The sequence below is a fragment of the Phodopus roborovskii genome, unplaced genomic scaffold (assembly GCF_943737965.1).
Source record: "Phodopus roborovskii unplaced genomic scaffold, PHOROB, whole genome shotgun sequence".
NCBI lineage: Eukaryota > Metazoa > Chordata > Mammalia > Rodentia > Cricetidae > Phodopus > Phodopus roborovskii.
This window is the reverse complement of record NW_026126638.1, coordinates 9168795-9190218: the sequence shown is the minus strand read 5'-3', so window position 1 is coordinate 9190218 and position 21424 is coordinate 9168795. Positions and strand designations below refer to the sequence as shown.

General features: G+C 44.8%; 1 protein-coding gene across 1 annotated transcript in view; it reads right to left on the bottom strand.

Moving 5' to 3' along the window:
- Positions 1-1183: 1183 nt before the first annotated feature.
- Positions 1184-21424, bottom strand: part of Ptpro (protein tyrosine phosphatase receptor type O) — a 195893-nt gene continuing 175652 nt past the window's right edge. The window contains exons 20-27 of the mRNA XM_051173061.1: positions 19840-19930; positions 17968-18044; positions 17100-17234; positions 16745-16867; positions 12389-12543; positions 9458-9593; positions 3297-3417; positions 1184-2284 (exon numbers count right to left, since the gene is read on the bottom strand). Of these exons, the coding sequence (XP_051029018.1) occupies positions 3313-3417; positions 9458-9593; positions 12389-12543; positions 16745-16867; positions 17100-17234; positions 17968-18044; positions 19840-19930 (822 nt within the window). The 3' untranslated portion in view covers positions 1184-2284; positions 3297-3312. The remainder of the gene's footprint in view (positions 2285-3296; positions 3418-9457; positions 9594-12388; positions 12544-16744; positions 16868-17099; positions 17235-17967; positions 18045-19839; positions 19931-21424) is intronic.

Sequence of the window (21424 nt, the reverse complement as noted above, 5' to 3'; positions counted from 1 at the left end):
AAGGGATGCTCAAGGAGAGCATCAGAGACGCATGAAGTGCTTTCATGGGATGGATGGTCTAGACTGTGGACTCTCTGTAAGCATCTTTGTGGCCACAAGAGGTCCACATCTCCTCATAAGCTCTTCCATGTTTACATGGATTCACCCCTGACCCGCTTATGTGTGAGGTTCTAAGGATGTCACACAGGTGCTTGCCACCTTTCTTTAATCATGTTCATTTTGGAGTCTGGCATGATGCGTTATTAAAATGCCCATAAGGCAGGGGAGGGGGGAGCAGAGTGAGAAGAGGAGGAGGCAGCAGCAGGAAGGCATTGGGAAGGAGAGCCAAGTAGGTGATAAAATTGGCGTTCCCCATGCAGCCCCATCTGTCAGTCTGCAGGGCACGGATGTATCCTGCCATTTCCCTGCCAGGCAGGGAGGCTTGGTCTTTCGGGATTTTGCCAAGGTCTGTTGTGTCCAGGACTCTACAGTTGTAAGAGTCAGTAGGGTGTGAGCTGTTCGGTTAGTATCCTTTACTGTCATGAAGGTCACTAGCCAAACACTACATTGACGTTATGTAGTTTCAAGAAGATGGCTGTAAGGTAGCTCAGTTGTTAAGAGCATGTACTATTTTGCAGAACCTGAGTTTGGTTCCCAACACCCAAGTCAGACACTAGGGCTCCAGAGCCAGGAGAATCTGCTACCCTCTTCTGGACTCCATGGGTACTGCACTTAGTCGTGCATATACCCATCCACACAGAGAAGTCACACATAATTAAGAATGGAATTCATCCTGGGGGAAAAAGAAGATAATTGGAAATTGAGGGAACCTTGGAGTAGTGAGTGGGCAAATGCAGACACACGAGTGGGCTCCCAACAGCCACGTTACTACAGGGAAGCAGCCATCTGTGTCTAGAAAGATGATTTTCAAACTTCCTAATGCTATAGCCCTTTAATACAGTTCCTCACGTTGTGTGACCCCAACCACAAAATTATTTCATTGCTACTTTATAACTGTAGAGAGCCACTGTCACGAATTGTAATGTAAATATCTGATATACAGGAATCTGATATGCAACCCCTGTGAAGGGGCTGTTTGACCCCCAAATGGGTCAAGACTCACAGGTTGAGAACCAGTGACCCAGAACATTGCCTCTTCTATTCTTAGGAAGTGACACAAAGTAATAGCCTCACACCATTGGTGTTCATTTTGACAACGTTCATGGTCACAACACACAATCATGTACTTTAATCATACAAAATCCAAAGAATAATATGCCACTAGCTACACAAGTAAAATGAATGTGACGACAGAAATGAAAAGAAACCAAGAGAACCTTCTGTCGGAATCCATACAGATGCTCGCTCAACAATATTCTGAAGGGGTGGTGTCCGATGATAACTGTCCTAGCATGCTGAGTTCCTTGTCATAACTCCTGAATTCCCAGTTCTTCTGGGTATGGAAAGAAAGTGCATTTTTACAGCCGATAGCTCTTGGAGGAACTGCTCTTGTATACACAGGTCGACAGAAAAGCAAATGCAAAGGCTAGGCACCAAGATTGCTCAGACGGCAGATTCAAAACTGCTGAATCAGCTCCGGCTGTTCAAAAAGGACCGTGACGTTAGTTCAAAAGGGCCAGGGAAGAAACCCGCCGGGAACTACAACAAGTCAGACAAATAATTTTTCCTACTCTACTTCGAAACAGAGGTTTTCATATTTGAAATAGGAAAAGATAAGCTGGCTGAGTGTGTGGGCAGACCTCTCTTTCCCCTCTGCCCTACCCATTCCTGATCCCGTAGCTTCAAGGATGGAGCCTGGGTCATACTCGCCCGCTATCTTTGAAGTAGACTTATCACTTCTTCCTGTGTGGCCATGCCTCTTCAATAGTGAGGTATAACTCTGTAATAATGTTGCTTCTTTCCAGGGCGATGGCATTGATAAATGGTGTGGGCAGATAACAATTCAATGTTCTGATAAAATCACAATTATACAAAAATTATTGCACTTAAAAAAAAAATCAGCCCAGCCCAAGCAGCAAGGGGCCAACTGAAGTGTCAGGACATATTCGCTTCCTGCCCTTTGTGGAGCACTTTGATCTTTCTGGAATCCTAATGAATTTGGTCCATCAAATGTCCAGAAGTGAAGACTCCAAAAGATACCATGAGCTCCTTAAGGCTAAGTCTTGGTTCTAGGAGATAAATCACCTCCTTGGCCACGTACTACACAACAGGGACTTGATTTAGCTAAAGGGCCCCTCCAAAAACTCTGGAAGCAAGGGAGCATGGGTAGAAGTCATGTCCTCACCTGTGAATGACAGAAAGATGGTTAGCATCTTGATGTTTTAATAACCTCCTCCCAGTACCACCTCTGGTTCTCATTACTCTCTGTCCCTGGATTTATCTGTGTGTGCTTCTGTGACTTGTCCTTTCTGGGTCTCTGAATACTTTCTCTCCACTTATATCTGTCTCTTAAGGTTTCTCAGATGTCATCCTTCCAGGGGGCCCATGATGCTCTGGATTTGTCTTGGCGGACATAGAGGTACCATGATGGTGCTTTACATAGTTAAAAAGCATATGTTTCTGATCACTCTGTATTTCTCCAATGATATGCTACTAACCCCTCACTCTATCAACAGCTCCTGTGCCCTTCTATAGTCAGAAATACTGCTCCATTAAGGGATAAATATGGAGGCTTACTGATTGTTACTTCAGCCAAGATCTCTCAAATCTCCAGATCAGAGCTTGAGGTCAAAATGTGAGTTCACACCACTGAACAAGTCAGTAATGTTTCATTGACCCTCCCAAATAGCTGCTCACACAGTAAGGGAAGTCGAGGGATTTTCAGAACCCATAATCCTGAGGCTCTGTGGTCAATCTTGTTTTTGTTTTGGGGTGTAATCCAGTCCACTTCAAACTCTTTTGGGGGGGTCTCCACTCCAGCTTATAACTCTTGTAATCAACACAACATTTGTACAGTTGTCTGCGTCAAGCTGGAAGGCAGTGTCTCTAAGTGGCAGAGAGAAATCTAATACTAGAATGATTAAAGGTTCTGGGCAGAGGGGAAAATAACCATGGATTGTAGAGGTTTTCTCTGTTGTTTGACCCCCCCCCCAAGAGGGCATTGAAGTTTCAAGTCAACTATGTGTGACACAGAATATGCAATGGGTATTTGTGACTCCCCATGGCCACTCCTGTATGCTTCAGAGTCAGACAGAAAGGCTGCCATAACCTCAGAGTCTCCACCAGTCCCTTTACATTAAGAATGTCTCTAGCATCTACACAAGTCCCTTTATGATAAGAGCTGCTTCTTTACTTACGGCTCCAGATTCAGAACTAGGAGTTGCTGACGTTCTCGTAGATGACGTCACTGATGCAAAACTGTTGCTTCTTCCTCAGCCACATCAGCTGGACACACTGATGGATAAAGATGTACTGCTCCTAGGACAGACAACAGAGCCAGGCCTCAGAGTGGAGAGAGTGTGAATAGGAGGTGCCCATACCAGGTGATAGGCAGCATCTGGTGCAAAAGGAAACCACTTTCATGTGCTTACAGAGACAACTTAATAGCTTGAAAGCCCAAGGGCCTGGACTTTAAAGGCATTTTATTATTGGTAGATCCTAGAACATCATTTCTCTATGTGTCTGTGTCTGTGTGTGTGTGTGTGTGTGTGTGTGTGTGCGCGTGCTCATGCCTCTGTACATATCCACATGTGTGCATGCATGTAAACATGTGTGTGGAGGTCAGAAGTCAACATCAAACATCTTCCTCTATCATTCTCCACCTGGCTGACAAGACCAGCCAGCAAGCAAGCACCAAGCATCTTCCTGTCTCTGCTTCCTGGCACTAGGAATATAGGCTACTGCCCAGATGCCTTGCTTTTAATGTGGCTTCTGGGAATCCAAACTCAAGTCCTGATGTGTGTACAGGAAGCCCTGTATCCACTGGGCCATGTCCTCTGATACCCCATGCAGCAGAATGTCTTTCATGTGATTTTCCTATCTTTATTGAGCTATGGCAAGTAATGTATGGCTAAGGTATAAAATGTGGCAATCTGACACACATTGTGAGATGGTTACCAGTCAGGTCACTGAATAGGTGTCACCTCACATGGTAGCCATTTTCCTTCTGGTGATGATAACATTTCCAGAACGGCTCTCCCAGCAAATTTCAGGTACCCAGCCCCAGCTTTCTAAGGCAAAGTTGCTGTGTGGTGTAGAGCATCACCGCACAACGATGGGCAACTATGATGGATTTTGGAAGCTAAAGAATTCTTATCTCATTATACATTGACATGAACTCTAGAATCTAGTCTAAATTAAACAATGAAAATGGAACGATGAGTTAATTCCTTTCTGGTTATTTTAGAAAAGGAGATCCTAAAATTATAAGCAATAGAAAAAAATATAGATACAAACTACCAGCTTCTGTATATTAAAAATGGTAAAAGGGAGAAGCATATTGGAAGGCAGATGCTTTCAGTTACTCCATAGCACCAAAGAGTTAGTTTTTGTTGGAAGGTCTTCCAAACCAGGAACATCTACAAACAAATAGGCTAAACAAAACATCCCTGGGAGGTAGAAAGTGTCTTTTTGTCCTAATTTGTAGCAGTTTTTGTTTATCAAGTGATTTTTGAAGCAAGTAGACATATATAAATAGCGGCCAAATAGTTACGGCGTGGCACATGCCAGGCATCTCTCCTGGGGAATGTCCTTCTGTATATATGTTTCTTTTACTGGTTGATGAATAAAACACTGATTGGCCAGGAGCCAGGCAGGAAATATAGGCGGAGCTATGAGACAAGGAGAATTCTGGGGAGAGGACGCAGAAAGAGGTTGGTCAAGGGAGAGATGCCTTGTAGCCACTGAAATGAGTGACATTCTGGAGCCTTCTCCAGTAAGATAAGGCCACGTAGAAATAATAGTTACAGGTTAATAATTAAGAGAGAGTTAGCCAGTAAGATGCCTGTACCATTGGCCAGTTTATAATTAATATATGTCTCTGTGTGTTTATTTGGAACTAATTGGCTGTGATACCTACCATGTGGGACAGAAACTCCATCTACACATGTCAGCAAAAGGGAAGAAGGCTTAGGCAGGACGAACAAGAGCTGCATGTCAGCCTAGGCTGCACAACGAGACTGTGTCTCAAGAAGTAAACTCCAAGTAGGGAAAAAAATAATGAAAATTAAAATGGTTGTCGTATCTATGAACAGCACAGCTACAGAAGGGGAAAAGAACACTCAGTGGTAATTTTGAGCTTATTAAGGCAGTTACCATTTCTTATTGTCGGAGAGGTAAAATCAGTAAATGATGTGGACACAGATAATTGTACAAAGTGGCAAAAGCCAAAGTTCATGCTCAATACATTATGTCCTTTATAAGCAGACGCAGGTGATGATGGGAAATAGGGAAATAAAGCTTAATGTTCTATAAATAAGAAAGCAATCTAAAGAAGCACTGGTCTTTAAAATGGAATTCAAGAGCTTTGGATAGTTTGCGATATATGCGAATGTATGTATATTAATGTGCTATGTGAAAATTCAGTGCAGAAGAAATGCATGTATATGTATATAATACATGAGCACAAATGGGTAGCTGTACATGACTGAAAGCTAAGATAAAATCCCCTAGACATTAAGGTTAGTTATCTGTGTGCCATGAAATGGGTTAATTTCCTGGGTTTTCGCCTTCCTTACTCCAACTGTCTCATTGTAAGTAGTACGATTAAACATTACTCCTAGACAAAGTGCAGCCAAGATGGCCACAGGCCATCTTGACAACAACACAGAGGATAAAAGCAAATGCTTGAAGCCCCTGCAGGTTGGAGCCTCACCTCTGTGTTCTGAATAAGCTTTGGAGAAACCACATTCCCCGATGTCATGATAACACCTCACTACGCTGAGCCACCACCCACAGTGGCCCTCACACATCACTCCATTATTTGTGGTGTCCTGTGGAGACTGGGAATAGACAGGGCTCTGGTCTGGACTCCCAGTCCAAGGCTGCCCACTGGCCCAACTTTGTGTCGAAAATAAAAGCCAATATAACACATTTTCCTCAGTGGCGCAGCCACGGCTAAGTTGCCTGTGGTCCTGTAAATAATTCCTCATCCATGATCTTAAACACACTCTAATTAGACTCATTGGGTCACACCCACACACAAAGATTTGAAAGTACAAGGAAGACAGCCAGGAAGGGGAGGGGCCCAATGGGAGTGGGCAAGACCGCAATGGGTGTAGGTGAATGTGATCAGAATCCATTAGGAACATATCTACAAATGCCATGATGAAACTCATCACCATGTAGCATTCATCTAATTATTATGCGTAATTAGTACATACTAATAAAAAAAAACACCCAGAATTCCAAACGGAGCAAAAATAATGAGAACAATGACAAAACCATAACACACAGGAAAAAAAGTAAGTAAAAGACTATTTATGGACAAATCCCTAAGAGCTGGAGAAAGCCAGGCTGCCCATAGTGAGGACAATCTGCTCAAAGCAAGACCCTAGATGACCTCCAGAGAGGCAATTGGAAGAAAAACAAATGAAATGTATGCTAAGAATAGAATAGAACACGAGGGGAGGAAGGAGGCGTCCCAGCCATCTGTAGGTCCCACATCATCTCAATATTCTTTATGACAGTGCATGAGAATTGTCAGTCACACCTTAGAGATGAGAAGTGAGAGCCTGCAGAGGTGACATGTCTTGTGAGGTCCTAAAGCTGAGGCTCTGGCTCTGTTTTCATCTCCCACAAGGATGGAGAAGCCCTAAGATGTGCTAATCAAATGAAAATTGTCAGGACCAAGTGGGCTGATCTCCAGAGAGAGACCCCAAGGACATGGCTACCTGAATTAGTCACTTTTGCCATTCCTGGAGACAGCATGGTGTGATGGAATCAAGGAGGGAGGCAGTACAGGGAAGGATGGGGAATGAACAACCAAAGACCAGAAGAAATGTGCTATTCAGTTCCTGGGTTGGTCACGTACAGAGAGACCAGCTCTCGGCTGGAGACGGATTTTTGTCCTCTTGATTGGTGTACTTGACTGACATGTGCAAGAAAAATCATTTTGTTCTTTGTTCTTTACTTATTAACCAAGTAAATTAGCAGGCAGCAGGATCTGAATGTGAGTGGGCTGGAGGACAATGTGAGATAAATCAACTTGGATTGGAAAATACAGGCTGGACCAGGAAGAACAGAGAAACAAGGGGGGGAAAAAGGTAAAGGAGCTAGATGTTCTAGATATAACCGATAAAACGGGCACAAATAAACAGTGGAAGGTGTCCATCGGGGAAAGATGCAGGAGTTGGGAAGGCGGGGAGCCCAGAGACCTGGGCCCCTTGCATTACTCCGAATCTCCCAGAGAGTTCCTGGAAAGGAACAGCAGACTTTCAAACAACTGTTTTTCACGTAGATGTCAACCAGAAATGCGGCTGTAAAGAAGCAAGCCAGACAACGAAAACCAGGGCCAAAAATAAGAGAGAAAACAAAGCATTTCCCTAGCTGTGTAGGAAGGGCCCCCCCCCCCGTTGGTTTGGCTTCTGTAATTGTCAGCCCTGAAGACAAATAGTGGAGAGGGAGTGAGCAGGAACGTCCATGTGTACAAAGGCAGCTTTTAAAGATGGGCGAAGCTCCTGTGGTTGTGAAAAATCATCAAAGGTGAACACTCTGTAATCCGCATCTATAAAGTTAAAAGAGGTATAAATTGAGGAAGTACGTCAGATAATTCATCAAGCAAGATGCTTAAAATAAAATGTCTTTTGAAGTCTCGGGATTTACACATATCATAGAGGAATATGTCGTGCAGAGTGCCTATTACATGTAATATAATGGAGGTAATTTTTACTGCATATGTGGGTGTTTATGGGCTCAGATCCAGCCCCCATGCCCTCCCTTCCCTTATCTTCCACTCCTCCCTTTTCCGACTTCATGTGCTGTGTTTCATTCAAACCCACCTACTGCATGTGCCCTGCCTGTGCATGGGCGTGGGACATCTACTGGGTTGTGGGTAGCTTCCCAGGCCCTGCAGCTCTGTGGAAAACTGACTGCCTCTCCCCAAAGTCACCTACTGGTTGTCAACAGCATCCCCTTGCCCATCTCCCGCTCCACGCTGGCACCTTGCACAGGTTTGGAGCACGCCTTGGGCGTAGCTGGGACTGCTCTGCTGCGTGCAGAAGGCAATGTCTCCTTTTATCGACTGCCTCTAGCTCTTGCTATCTTTCTGTGACCTCTTTGAAGAGGATCCCTGAGCCCCTGGAGGATGCGGTGTGACATAGACTTCCCTCTTAGGGCTGGTCACTCAGCAGTCGTCTCCTGCAACCTGACCAGTTGTGAGTTGCCATCTATTCTAAGAAGAAGCTTCTCTGAAAGGGACACGATCCTGCCCAGCATCTGCTTCCTAATTGTCTTTAAGATGTCTGATTGTTAGTGGGCCACTGACTCCAAACTACTGTGACCTGTGTGCAGCAGATACATTCAAATAGCTCTGGCAATCCTTGCCCAGACAGATCTGGAAAGAGGGGGGAAGAAAAGTAAACAAGAATAAGAAAGTCAACGTTGGCAGTTTGCTGCTATTACCCTCCAGGCTAGTTGAGTTATTCTGCCATCTAGTGGCGCTTGGTAGAAGCTGCAGGAGGAAGAAAAGCCATTAAAAGAAACGTCCAGTAAGAGAGAGGTCAGGCTTGATTGACCTTGTTCTGCTCCACAAGCTTTTTCCTCCCACATGCTCCTCCAGGAAATGCTCTATTGTGCCCTTGAGGCCAGAGTATAACCTTGTAGATCAGTGATTTGGATTATAAAGAAGCCACTGTACTTGGCTTTTGCATACATTCTGTTGCTGGTGGGCAGCGTACTGCTGCCTGGAACTGTCTTTCTAGGCTGAGTAGGCTTCAAGAGAAGGAAGGACTTGGGAGGAGGCAGGAGGCAGAGGGAACCCTGGTCAATAACACAGGGGAATTCTGGGCTGCGCCACCCATTCATTGATTTAAGGGAATGGCAAACCTTAAATCCAAGAGAGACAGAGTAGCATAAATACAGCCAAGAGTTATCATCTGAAGGGAATGGAAACGGAGTCACATGGAGGAAAAAAAAATGACGACACTATGGACCAGCCTGTTGTCTCAAGTATAAATCAATCGTATGTGCCCTACAGTCTCCCTTTGGTGGCACTTATCCAGATGGACTGCGACCTTCAGTGAGCTCCCACACTGCTCACCAGGGTTTCTACCCCATTGCAGAGACATCTCCAGGCTCCATATCCCTAAAAGGCAGATGAAGCCGGAACAAGTGTAGTCCCTGTGTCCTAAGAGGCTAACACCTATTTATCTCGTACTGGGGTAGTTTGAAACACACACAGCAAGGAAATGGAAACGACAGATGTGAAATCACTGGGAGAACTCCATTAAAACAGGTTGTAGATTATGGGTGCTGTTAGTCAAGAGCAGATTTAAGCATACACATTTGCTTCAGTTCCTACCTCTGTCTGGACCATTGACATCCGGTAGGACCTCATTTCTGACACCAGTCCTAAGATGTCCACAAATTCATGATCTCGAATGTGCTGCAAGAGCCTGTCCAGGGCAATGAAGGTTCCTGTTCGCCCCACACCAGCACTGCAAAAAGAAGGTTCAGATGGTGCGTGAGCTATAGAAGGCTTCTGTACTGTTGGAAACCAATTGGAAACATCTAGAAAACTGCCCTCCCACAGTGCCTCCCGTTTAACCAAGCGGGGACAATGAAGGACTTGTCAATGTTGCTTGGGTGTCATATTTTTGGCCACCACTGTTTCTGTCCTAGAGGGGTAAGGGTGTACACCCCTTCTGCTCTGCGTCCTCTGTATTTGGAGGAAAGTAAAGACACTACCTTGAACCCTCACTCTGATGAGATAGGCCTCCTTCCCGTAAAGGTAGGGATGCACGTTAACAGCCTTCCACCTCAGGGGTAGCCTTACGTGTCATTCCTGGAAGCCAGCTCACAGGGTTAGTTGAGAAGCCCACCCCGTATCTCCAGCTCTGGGGTCTCAGACCTTTGTACACAGCCAGGGCACCATCTCAGACTGTACTCTATTGCTCACCCAGGAATCTGAATGACTATCCCAGCGATTCTTTACATAACTGCTTTAAACTCAAAGCTAACACTTGAAGCCCTTGTCACTCAGTCCCTGGATCCCAGTGCTCAGAATGTGGCTAGATGGGGCCTCATGTTGCCATAAGCTCCTCCTCTGCATGGCATCACCCGGAGAGCCGAGGCTTCCAAATTCTAAATTACACTCACATTTTGGGCAAAGAGAGAGTCGAAGCCAATTAACGTGTGGAATTTGCTGGAGGAAAAATCCAAAACTAAAAGCCTTGAGTTCGGAGCTCAATTTGCTATTATTATTATTATTACTATTATTATTATTTATTAGATAATTCTTCTCTCCCGGGGCTTCTCAGACAAAATGGTCTTCCACTAAGTGTGCCCTGTGTGTCAAGTCCCACGGAGAGCAGCACCTCCTGGCAACTGTGAAAGGAGTGTATGTGTTTGACCCCACAGCTGCAAGCAGCTTTATTCTCAGAGAAGTGTTTTGCGAAGAATCTCATTTTCAGCTACCTGCTTTGGAACGTGACAGTCTATGGTGGGCAGATGAGAAAAACTTTGCCCCCCCTCCAACAGCAACTCAGCAGCTCTCCAGCATTGCTGATCCTGAATGTTCACACACACAGTGCACACACATACACACAATATACAATACAACACACACACACACACACACACAATACACATGCAAACATGCACGTACACATGCACATACATAATGCATTTATACATCCATGCACACATAACACACACATAAAATGTACACACATACATGCACATACACAATGCACACACATAATGAACACAAACTTATATACAACAGCAGAACACACACACACCACAGCATCAACATTATGGCTCCTAAAGACACAGTACTGGAGCCCATGTTAGAGATGTATCTGCTCATGATGGAGTAGTTGCTGATGCCTCCCCTAACATCACAACCCTCCTTCTACCTCTGCTATATATCCAAAAGCCTTGAGTCTGCACAACAGTTTTATAACATCTTGTCATGAGAGTGAATTTTGTGTCCACTCATGGGAAGACAAGGGTTACTCTAGAGGCAATACTTCCCATAGGGAATTAGTGTGAACTATGATGTAAAACCATGTTAGGAGCCATTCATCCCGTTTTTCTTTAGCTTCTGAAATTCCAGACACAATGCTGAAGTGCAACCATGTTTATCAACATACCAAATACTTTTATGTTTTCCTTCCCCCTGCTTTCTCTGGTCTGTTTAGACTGTTTTGAGCCATGAGGAGATTTGTGAAATTTGACCTACTGTTTATTGCGCTATGTTCACTCTGGATTTTGATGGTGATGTCACATGGTGCTTGGGCTTTGGAGACCCATATGTCTAGATTTGAATCTCAATTTGTTTGCTCTAGTTGAAAGAACTTTTGTAAATCATTGCATCCCTCTGTTCTCATGTTCTTTTGCTTTTAAAGTTGGGATAATAGGTTATATTATTTTAAGCTGAACATGCCTATAGTCCCAGCACTCAGGAAGCTGAGCAAGAGAATGACTACAAGTTTAAGACTAGCCTGGGATGGAGAAGTGAATTGAAGGCTAGACTGGGCTTCAAAGTAATACTCCGTCTCACAAAAGACCAAGTTAGAAATATTTCCCACAGACTATAGTTATAAACTAATATGATAGGTAAGCAGTATATACAGTAAAACCATTGAGTTCAGATTTTAAATAATCATAATTCGTGACTAAATCTGATCGAGGTTTTATAGAAAGAAAACCATGGTGTGTGTGATGGTTAATATTGTCAACAGCATCCAGATTCACCTAGGACAGTTGTTTTCAACCTTGCTAGGGCAGAAACCCTTTAATACAGTTGCTCATGCTGTGCTGACCTCCAAGCCTAAAATCATTTTCATCGCTGCTTCATAATTGTAATTTTGCTACTGTTATGAATTGCAATGTATCTGACATGCTGGATATGTGATATCCAACCCCTGTGGAAGGGTTGTTCAACCCCCAAAGGGATCACAACCCACAGGTTGAGACAAGCTCCTGGAATGCCTGTGAGGAAGTTTCTAGACAGCTTGACTGGGGTGGAAAGAACTGACCTGAAGACAAGCAGCACATTGCATGAGCAGTGGCCCATTCTTGAATAAGATGGAGAATGCTGGCCACCCCAATAGTCATCTCTGTCTGCTTCCTGCCTGTGGTGGTTTCCTTAAGCCCTTACCACCATGATGTCCCACCAAGATGGACTGAACCCTTGAACTAAGGCAACTTTCTGAGCAGATATTGTCAGGCATTTTTGTCACATCAGAGAGAAGGGAACCAGCAGGAGATGCCCGATGCAGGTTACCTGCAGTGGATGATCATGGGCCCTTTGCTCTTGGTGGCTTGCTGTCGGACCATGTAGACAAACTGCAGGATGCTTTCAGCAGCGTTTGCCGGAGGCACACCGTGATCAGGCCAGGCCGTGTAGTTAAAGTGCATCACGTCCTGGGCCTCATCAGCCTGCAGGGGAGAAATGCCAACAACCACAGGTTAGTCACCTCGTCCACACCATTGCAGACTGAGAGGGGACTACATGCGACTACTTTTCCTCCTGCTTTTCGTCGCCCTTCCCTTTCCAGCTCTGAGCACCTGCATGGTACTAATCAAGAAGGGAAAGGTTAATTGTCATTGTACGAAGACACAGAAGATGGAGAGATAGGTTAACCCATATCTACTAGCTAGTGGCTAAAAACAAGAGCATATGTAGACTTGGGTTGACACCTGCCTCTGCTATTTAGAAGCTGCCCCAGGCCTGGCCAGTGAATTTTTGGAAACTGCTTTTGCTGTCCTGCTTAGAGCTCTCTTCTAGCGCCATGTGTCACATTCCATGCTAGCAGGGCCACTAGTCCCTCGCCCAGACACCAATGAACTCTCCTGGAAATTCCCAAACGTCACATTCATGCACCAAAGCATCCTACATGATCATGACTACCAGCAGTGTGCAACAGTCCACCTCTATAGTGGAATGGGCCAGCGCTACTCTGTCATTCACATCCCAGCATTCTTAAGGGACCTGACTGGAGTTCGTGGTACCTTACTTTGCTTTAAGTTAGATACACAGCCATCAGTAGTGATCTTTCAAGATCAAACTTCCCTTGGTCTCCAGTAAGTCATGAGAATGATTTGTTCCCTTGTTAACTGAGAGACTGGTTCCCAAATCAGGCTCTTCTCAAGTATCTGGTTCATCCCTCAAACTTGCAAAGACCCTACAATCCACTCTGGATAGCATATTCTAGCAAAACTTTAGAAGATTGGGGGCTCAAGTTTATATTCAGGTAACAAAGAGAAACAAATTGCAAAAATCAAAACCTAACAGTCTTAAGCAGAATTTGCATCTATCTAAGTAAATTTTGTATAAATAACAGGTACAAACACATGATAAGATTTGTAGAGGTAACAATGCCATCACTTCAACTATACCCACTGTCTCTTTGGCAACTAAGATCATATGCCACTCACAGGCAGCATGAAACACTCAGAGGCTCTTGCTTCTGGCTGTGAAGATGCTTGCTGGCTTCCCTTATGGTTGTCTTCAAGGAATATGTCAACAGAGTAACCCTTCTATAGCAAACTGTGCAGAATGGCAAGTATTCAACACTGTAGGTGTTTCAAGTCAGTCACCAGATAGCCTGGCTTATTAGGAAAGGCTCACGAAACATGCCAACTCTGTTCACATACTGATCTTCATATATTGTCTTTCCGTGTTCATATTCTAGGACAGCTAATCTGAATATGTCATCAGATAAAAAGTACACATGTGTGTAAAATGAGGAAAGCCACTAGGCGGCCAGCGGTCTCCTCGCAGCTCCAAAACAGGACCACGGAACTGGCACAGCCTTTTCAGTTGATAGTAAGGCTCTGAGCCCATGGGAATAAGTAACTTGTTGATATTTACTCAATTCACACCAATGTCCAAGTGCTGGGAAGTAGCAAGCTGGCGTTACAGTCATTTTCTTTGTTCAAATGAGAAAACCCTTTTGTTTGATCTGAGTCAGCTATGCTAAACTATCCCAGTCTGATATTCTCATTTATATATTAGTATCTTGTTGAGAAGGTACTTGGGAACTTCACACATCTCCATGTGGAGCAAAGAACGAAGGGCAGATAGAAACAAAAAGTTAAGGGCGGGGGATCGTTTGGTTAGTACAGTTCAGGTTCTACCAGCTTACTGCCTAAAGAGGGCACCCTGCCACCAGATGCCGCTGCCCTCTGAACCGCCTTACAGGCAAACGCTGCTGTGGGCTGCTTTATTTCTGGTGTTGAAATACTCGCATGTCATTGAAAGATGGGGCCATCATTTAGGACCAAGGACAAGAGGCATATTATTGATCACACTATGATCTATGTAAGTCTTCCCCGTAAAGGGAGCAGGCAAGAACAGACCCTACATTGTACCCTGTATTTTTCCCATGCTCCCAGATGCAAACGTGGGACAAGATTTGTTCTCTGCTCTTGAGCAATTTGCACTGGCTTTCTTGTTGGAAGAGCCCAGAAAGCAAGCTCAGCTTAAGTGGCATTAAGGTTGTGAAATATCACCACTGCTGGAAAGTCCATTGACATGGACAGTGCTTTATTAGTTTTGAAATAGCTCGTCTTCAGATTTGTTCATTCCAGGGAGGGGGTGGGGGGGGAGGTGGGGGTGGGGGCAGGACTGGGGAGAGGCAAAGGAAGAAAACTGTAGTGGCAGTGTGCTTAGCTGGAGGGGGAGGGGGAGGGGGAGGGGGGACACTCTGAGGCAGGCAGGAAGGAAGGAGCTGAAAGTCTCAGAGCCAGGGAAGGCTTCATAAGCTAGTGACAGCAATTGAGTAGTCTGCTTGGGGAACAAGGAAGAGCTGGACAATTCAAAAAGAGGGAAGGGACTAAACAGCCTGTCACACACACACTGGGGGTGTGGCTTGCATTTTATTTCATTTTTTTTTTTTTTTTTTGCTCACCCCTAGAGAAAGCTACTGTTTACAGCTGGTAGATAAGAACTGGCTTATTACTTCTAAGCACCAGAAAGTGGTTGGTTAGCTGAGTGCTTCTGTTGTTGAGATGGGTAGCCCATGTTTACATGTGTATTTTCTGGAAAAGGCTCGGTAGGTATTTTAGTATTTTTAGATATTGCAGCTTTGTAGCTTCCATGGCAGTCATAGACAATAAATACATCATAAATAAGTGTGAACTGTGATCCAACAAAACACTATGAGCACTGAAGTTTGAATTTCACATAATTGATATATAATATTTCATGTGAAATAATCTTTAATTTTTTTTGAGATCTGGGTCTTATTGTATAGTCAGAGCTACCCTCATACTCCCAGTCCTTCTGCCTCTGCCTCCTAAGTGCTGAGCGGTTGGTATGTGCCACTAAGTCTATGAATGGCCAATGCCGTGAAATATTACCTAACATTCCCCAGTCCTTTCAACTCCTTGTTGTGAAGGACGGATGCAGGGGTTTGCATGTGCCATCCAGGCATTAGACTGCTTGGCTGTATCTCCAGTCTGCCTAACATTTGAAAGCAGAGAGGCGATTCTTAGCTGTTACGGGATATTTGATCGCAGTATGTGAAAATGTGTTTCTGTTTTACCTCACCTGCCTAAGGCACCTTCTGTTTGGTTTGATAAGTTGGCAAACGAACAATAGCTAGGCTTGAGAGGATATTTGGGATTTCCAGGCAGAGATAGGGATTCTGGGAAGAATCTTAGAGGCAGGGGATTTGCCAGTGGGATACAGAGGAAGTTGGCCATATGTTACCGAGGAGAAGTTAAAGATCCATATGGCAGAACACAAATAAATATAAATGGGTTAAATTTTAAGATCTAGTTGGGAACAAGCCTAAACTAAGACCAAGTTTTCATAATTGATAAGTAGTCTCCATGTCATTATTTGGGACCTGGCAGTCCAAAGAAAGGCTTGTTACACTTAGCTCAGCGGGATTTACAAAACAGGCAGTAGGTGAATTTGGCTGGTCCACAGGAGTCCTTATGTACTCTCCTGCTCAGTGCCATTAGGAAGGGCTGGTTTTTTTATGCAGGAAAGAGGAAGGCAAGAGGACTCTCCAGTTAAGTTTTATTCTCAACACACAGCTCATTCCAAGAAGACCACACTAGCGGAAATGCTTTTCTCTCAGGAGCGAATGGGATAACTTTGGCTGATGTGAACACCAGAACCTAGCCAGACCCCATCGCCCTCAAAGACTTGCAAGCAAGGCAAGGAAACAGATCTTTCTGGAACTCTGCCTAACTTCAATAGAGACATGAAATCATGACATTGAAACTCAGAACAAAACCCTGACTAGCAAATGTTGGTTGTGATGTTTAATTTGAAATGTATCCATCTGTGCCTCACATTTTTTGCTGTCACTCGTCACTCTTATCTGATTAGCGCAAATAACAAGAATGCCTCCCTGCTGTGCAGGTTTGAGATGGACCCACGCAGACTTTTCTTTGACCTCCTCTGGCCTTCAAAGACAACATTTCATCCAGAGCACACACTTGATAAAGATAGGGAGAAACTGTGCCGAGTCAGATCCTTTGTCTCCTCTAGGTAGCTGTGTGACAGAGCCCGAGGCATTCACAATCTTACCTTGTCATGGTCGGATCTCCAGGCCCATGTGTGGGGTACTGGTGGGCGTGTAGGGCTGGAGACCCACCCTCCCAGAAGCTGTTGAAAACTTACATAATTGATCCGGAAGTGTCTGCTGGCCCAGTCTTCCTGCTCTTCCTCTGAGATCATCTCCACGGTGATGTCTCCATAAGCGATGGGGTCTTCTGTGAATGGCCAGTAGTGGTCGCATTTTACCTGAGGCAAAAAGAATATGGTTTTTAAAAACAAAGAAGCCAGGGTAGAAGGGAGTATGAGCTCACAGAGGGGCAGCAGTAACCCTCATTTCAGAAGGAACAGGCAGCCGTGTGGTGAGGGTGAAAACCAAGCTAGTACAGTTGCCTCTCTGACTGGACACGGCATCCAGAGCCTGAATGGGGTGTGAAAGGGGCAGGTACGGCCAACAGGCACACAGCAGGCAGGCACACACCCTCCTTTTCTCGTTGCACTGAGTGAGCATGACGATGATGTGAGACTTCTGCTGTAGGACCATCTTCCAGAAGTCATTTCTGGTTTCCGGCAGTGGCCCCTGCGTGGCGATATACTCCTGCGGCGAGTTGTACCCCTGAAAGATGAGCAACAGGGTCAACACTTCACCAGCCACCATCACTGGCAAATGCAGTTGGTGGTTCAACACCTGTGAGGACAGCTGACGCTTTGCTGATGACAAAGCTGGCAAAGGATCACACACCTACATAAATAACATTTTCTCCTCCTTAGCATGAAAGAGGCAGCCAGAGGAATTGTATGGGTTGGGTGACTAAGTTTGGGGTGAGTTATAGGAGCCAATCAAATCGCACAGGTGTAGCTCTTTGAATCTGGGCTCCCAGGTTTAAGCACAAGGGAAAACCCCCGTTTTTCTCTGCTAGTCTCTCATGGGGTTCTGTGAGTCCTTCCCCTGTATTATACAGTGTTTCTCAACCTATGGGTCAAGACCCCTTTCACAGGGGTCACATGTCAGATAGCCTGCAAATCAGATACATCAGATGTTTGCAACAAGATGTATGAACAGTAGCAAAATTACAGTTGTGAAATAGCAACAGAATAATTTTATGGTTGGGGGTCACTGCAACATGAACTGCATAAAGAAGGCCATGGTGTCAGGGGGCGGGGGAGCTGTCATCGAGGCTGAGAACCACCTGTACTCTGAACAGGAACAAGAGAGAATTCTCACTGCTCCCCAGGCTCAGTTGTTGGATAGGGACAGCTGCTCTTCTACATCTCACACAGCTATGGCCTCTCACTGCCTGGTCTGTGCAGTCTGAGCATTTGGATGCCTAGTTTCCTTTCCTACTTACAGGAATATAGTTGGCATTAATGTAGTCTGCTCCTTCCTCTTCATTCATGGAGACTAGTCTCACTCGGCTGAAGTCATCTATGAAGAACAAGGGGGAAAGACACATTAAAAAATCAGAATGGAAGGAAAAATAACCCAACAGTCTATCAAATATCAAGTTAAATGAAACCCAAGGAAGGAGGTAATCTACTGCAGGGCTGTACTAGAGACATTCTGTAGACTTGATTTGTCCTGTAGATAACACAGGACTGGCCTCCAGCCACTCAGCTCCTCCATCGCTGTGAGAAGCATCGATAGGCGTTTCAAGCAAGGACTGAAATATCCGTGTGACCATATGGAAAGCTACAGGATGTAGCTTAAATGTATGATCCCCATCTCGAGGGAATTCAAAGAGCCACTACCCTACCCAGAGAACAGAACAACCAGATGCCTTTTGAAATTATTACTATTATACTATTCGTTATATTTTTTTATTGCTGAACATAGAATTTAATCTTTAAGGTTTAAGGTTCCTAGAAATGACAGAGAGCTATACTCGTGATATCATAAGAATATGAATGCCTAAATAAGACACGAAGCAGGGCAACACAAATAGACACATTATTATAGAAGGTGGGGATCTCACAGTCCCTAGCACCAGACAAAGCTACAGGCAGCTAACAGCTGCTGAGAAAGGGAGACTCAGTCTTCCCTAGGGATGAGCTCCCTAATTGTTTATTCAGTTCGAAGTGGTCAGCCCTGAAGTGATTACACATAAGCCACACAAATAACCTGAGCAGGTTGTATTTATGTATGTAACAGTAATGCTCAAAGCAAAAGAGACCACGAATTGAAAGGGAGTAAAGGGCACGGGAGAAGTTGGAAGGCAGAAAGGAAAGAGAAATGCCATAATTATCATTTAATTAAAAATATTAAAGAAAATTGCTTTGAACTGTATCATATATTGTGATCACATTATTCCCCATTACTCTCCACTTGCCCTCTCTGCCTCCTTTCTTTGTTGATTGTTTTGGTGTGTGTGTGTGTGTGTGTGTACTTGTGTACGTGTCCACATGCTTGTGAGAGAGAAAGCTATAAAGCGGATATATGAAGTTGGGCAGGTTGGGAGGTGAGAAGGATGTAGGAGGAGTTGGGAGAGGACAACTAATATGATCAAAATAAATTTTAAGAAAAGTTTTTAAAAAATAAAAACGTTTCTAAATGACCTAGATGTATTGGTATTAAAGTGACCTTATTTTGTTGACTCCTAACTTAATTGAATTTTAGTGAATGTGTCTATTAGAGAAAGCATGAAGTATAGTGGCATCTCTGTAGACCTTTTAGTTTCTATGCTTGCTTTCTTTCCTAGCCTGCCCTGAGGGTAGTAGAATTGGAAGGTCAGTCTACATTACAGGCACTGTAACACTATAACTATAACATACAGGTCATATGCATCCTTCCTGTTGCCTCTCTCTTGACTGTTGTTTTTTATTACACAATGCTAACCACTCACTTCACTCGCCAGGCGTGACAGGAAGGCGTTCATATGCTGCGCTGTGCCTTAGTCCCTTCCCCTCTCAGTGAATCCACAGGAAACATTTCACAGCAGCACAGATAATCTGATCCCAATTTAGTTTAGCCCCATCCATCCCCAAAGGGTTCAAATGCTTAGTCCCTTCTGCTCAGATGCAATTTTATGTGGAAGCAGTGTAGTGCAATCTGTCTCCACCCAATAAGATCAATGCGCTAGTCAGGCCCAGGAAATCGCAGCCGTAGTCCTGCAATTCAGATGCACCTGAGTCTGGCCCGGAACTAGTGAAACTGATTAAGCTGCGGTAGCAATGCTTTGACCTTTAAAGGACAGGACTGGGATCAGGACTACTGGCCAGCTTACATGGCAGGATGTTTGTGTAGCGGTTTTTGCATCGGTTCAGTGGAAGATCCGCGGCGAAGTGCGGGATATCCAGGCCGATCAGTTTCAGCTCCTGCAAACAAGAGAGAGTAGGTTTGAGTTTCTGTAGGCAGCCTGGGTGGGACGGCTCACTCTCCACCTTGGAGACTCCGCGCATGTACAAAAGTACAGCCTGCTCTTGGCTAGCTGATACCACAGCAGCTCATTTTAAGGGCAGAGTGTACTTGTTCACTCCGTTCTCCTGGGCTGGCTCTCCTCAATGAGTCTGAGCCGGCGGAACTCAGGTGAAATGGAAGTTCACTACGTGTTTCTGGTTTGTTCTCCTGTCCTTCTAGCTCCAGCCAGACCGAGCTCATGGCCAGGAAAGATGCTGATCTCAGGATGAGGGGACAACCTGGTTGAGATCCACAGCCTGAAGCAGAAGCGCCCCGGTAAGACCACACACCATGAGTATAAAAACTAAGCATCGCAGCCCTCAGTTAAGGTTGTTTGTTGTTATGGTAGCAATGAAGTGTTGTCTGATATAGAAACAGCCCCAGCTTCTCCCAGATCAGTCAGAGAAGCAAGGTCTGTGTGGCAGATGGAACGGGAAGCTTGGGAAAGGAAACACCGTCCGGGTTGACGATGAAGAGGGAGCTCACACGTAAGTTGTTTACATAAACTTTTCCTGTTCCATGAGGAGATGTGGGTATCGTTTTTCTCATCGACAATAAGCCTTGAGGAAGTAATAAAAAGGGAGAAGCTGGAGAGGGGAGGAGCAGGAAGCAATCTCCATGCTGTAAAGTAGAGTATTAAATGTCTGGTGATGGAACCTGAAAAATGAAGATGAGTCGGCCGTGTTGAGGCAAGCCCTGGACTGGAAGGAGAATAGTGTGACATCGGCTGACCCGGAGGCTGTCCTGGGAGTCCCTTCCCACAGGGTGCGTTTGCACATAAGCAGATAACTAGCGCAGTTTCAAAGATTATGTGGCTGGAAGAGAGGTTCCAGCGAGCTATCCCTGTGTTTTGTAGGAAACAAGGAGCTTGCTTGCATAGTCCCAGGTCACCCAGCTGTCCACACTATGGGCTACTGGAATGGCAGTTTCTGGGATTCTTCAGTATAGAACTGAAGCAGCAAGTCTAGAAATATCCTGAAATGTTTTTCAAGATATATTTTTTTATTGCTTTTATTTTGTATATTGTTTTATCTGCGTGATTGAATGTCTCGTGATTGTGTGCTTTGGAGAGCCTCTGTGTTGGGGTTACTATATTCTATAAGCTGACCAGTTCCCACACGCTTTACTACGTTTAAAGAGTTAAGTATTTTTTGCACGTGCATGTGTATTTGTGTGTTGCCATGTCTGTGGGTGTGCCTGTGTGCGGAGGCCCAAGGTTGACCCTGGTATCTTCCTCAATTGTTCTCTGCTTCACTTACTAAGACTGAATCTCTTCCTGAGTCAGCCCACTGGGCTAGCTAGCCAGCTTGCCGGGAAGATCCCTTGTCTCTGCCTGCTGAGTGCCGTGATTGCAGGTGCGTCCACCACTCTTGCAAGGCCTTGATCCAGGCATTGCAGACCTGAACTCCGGA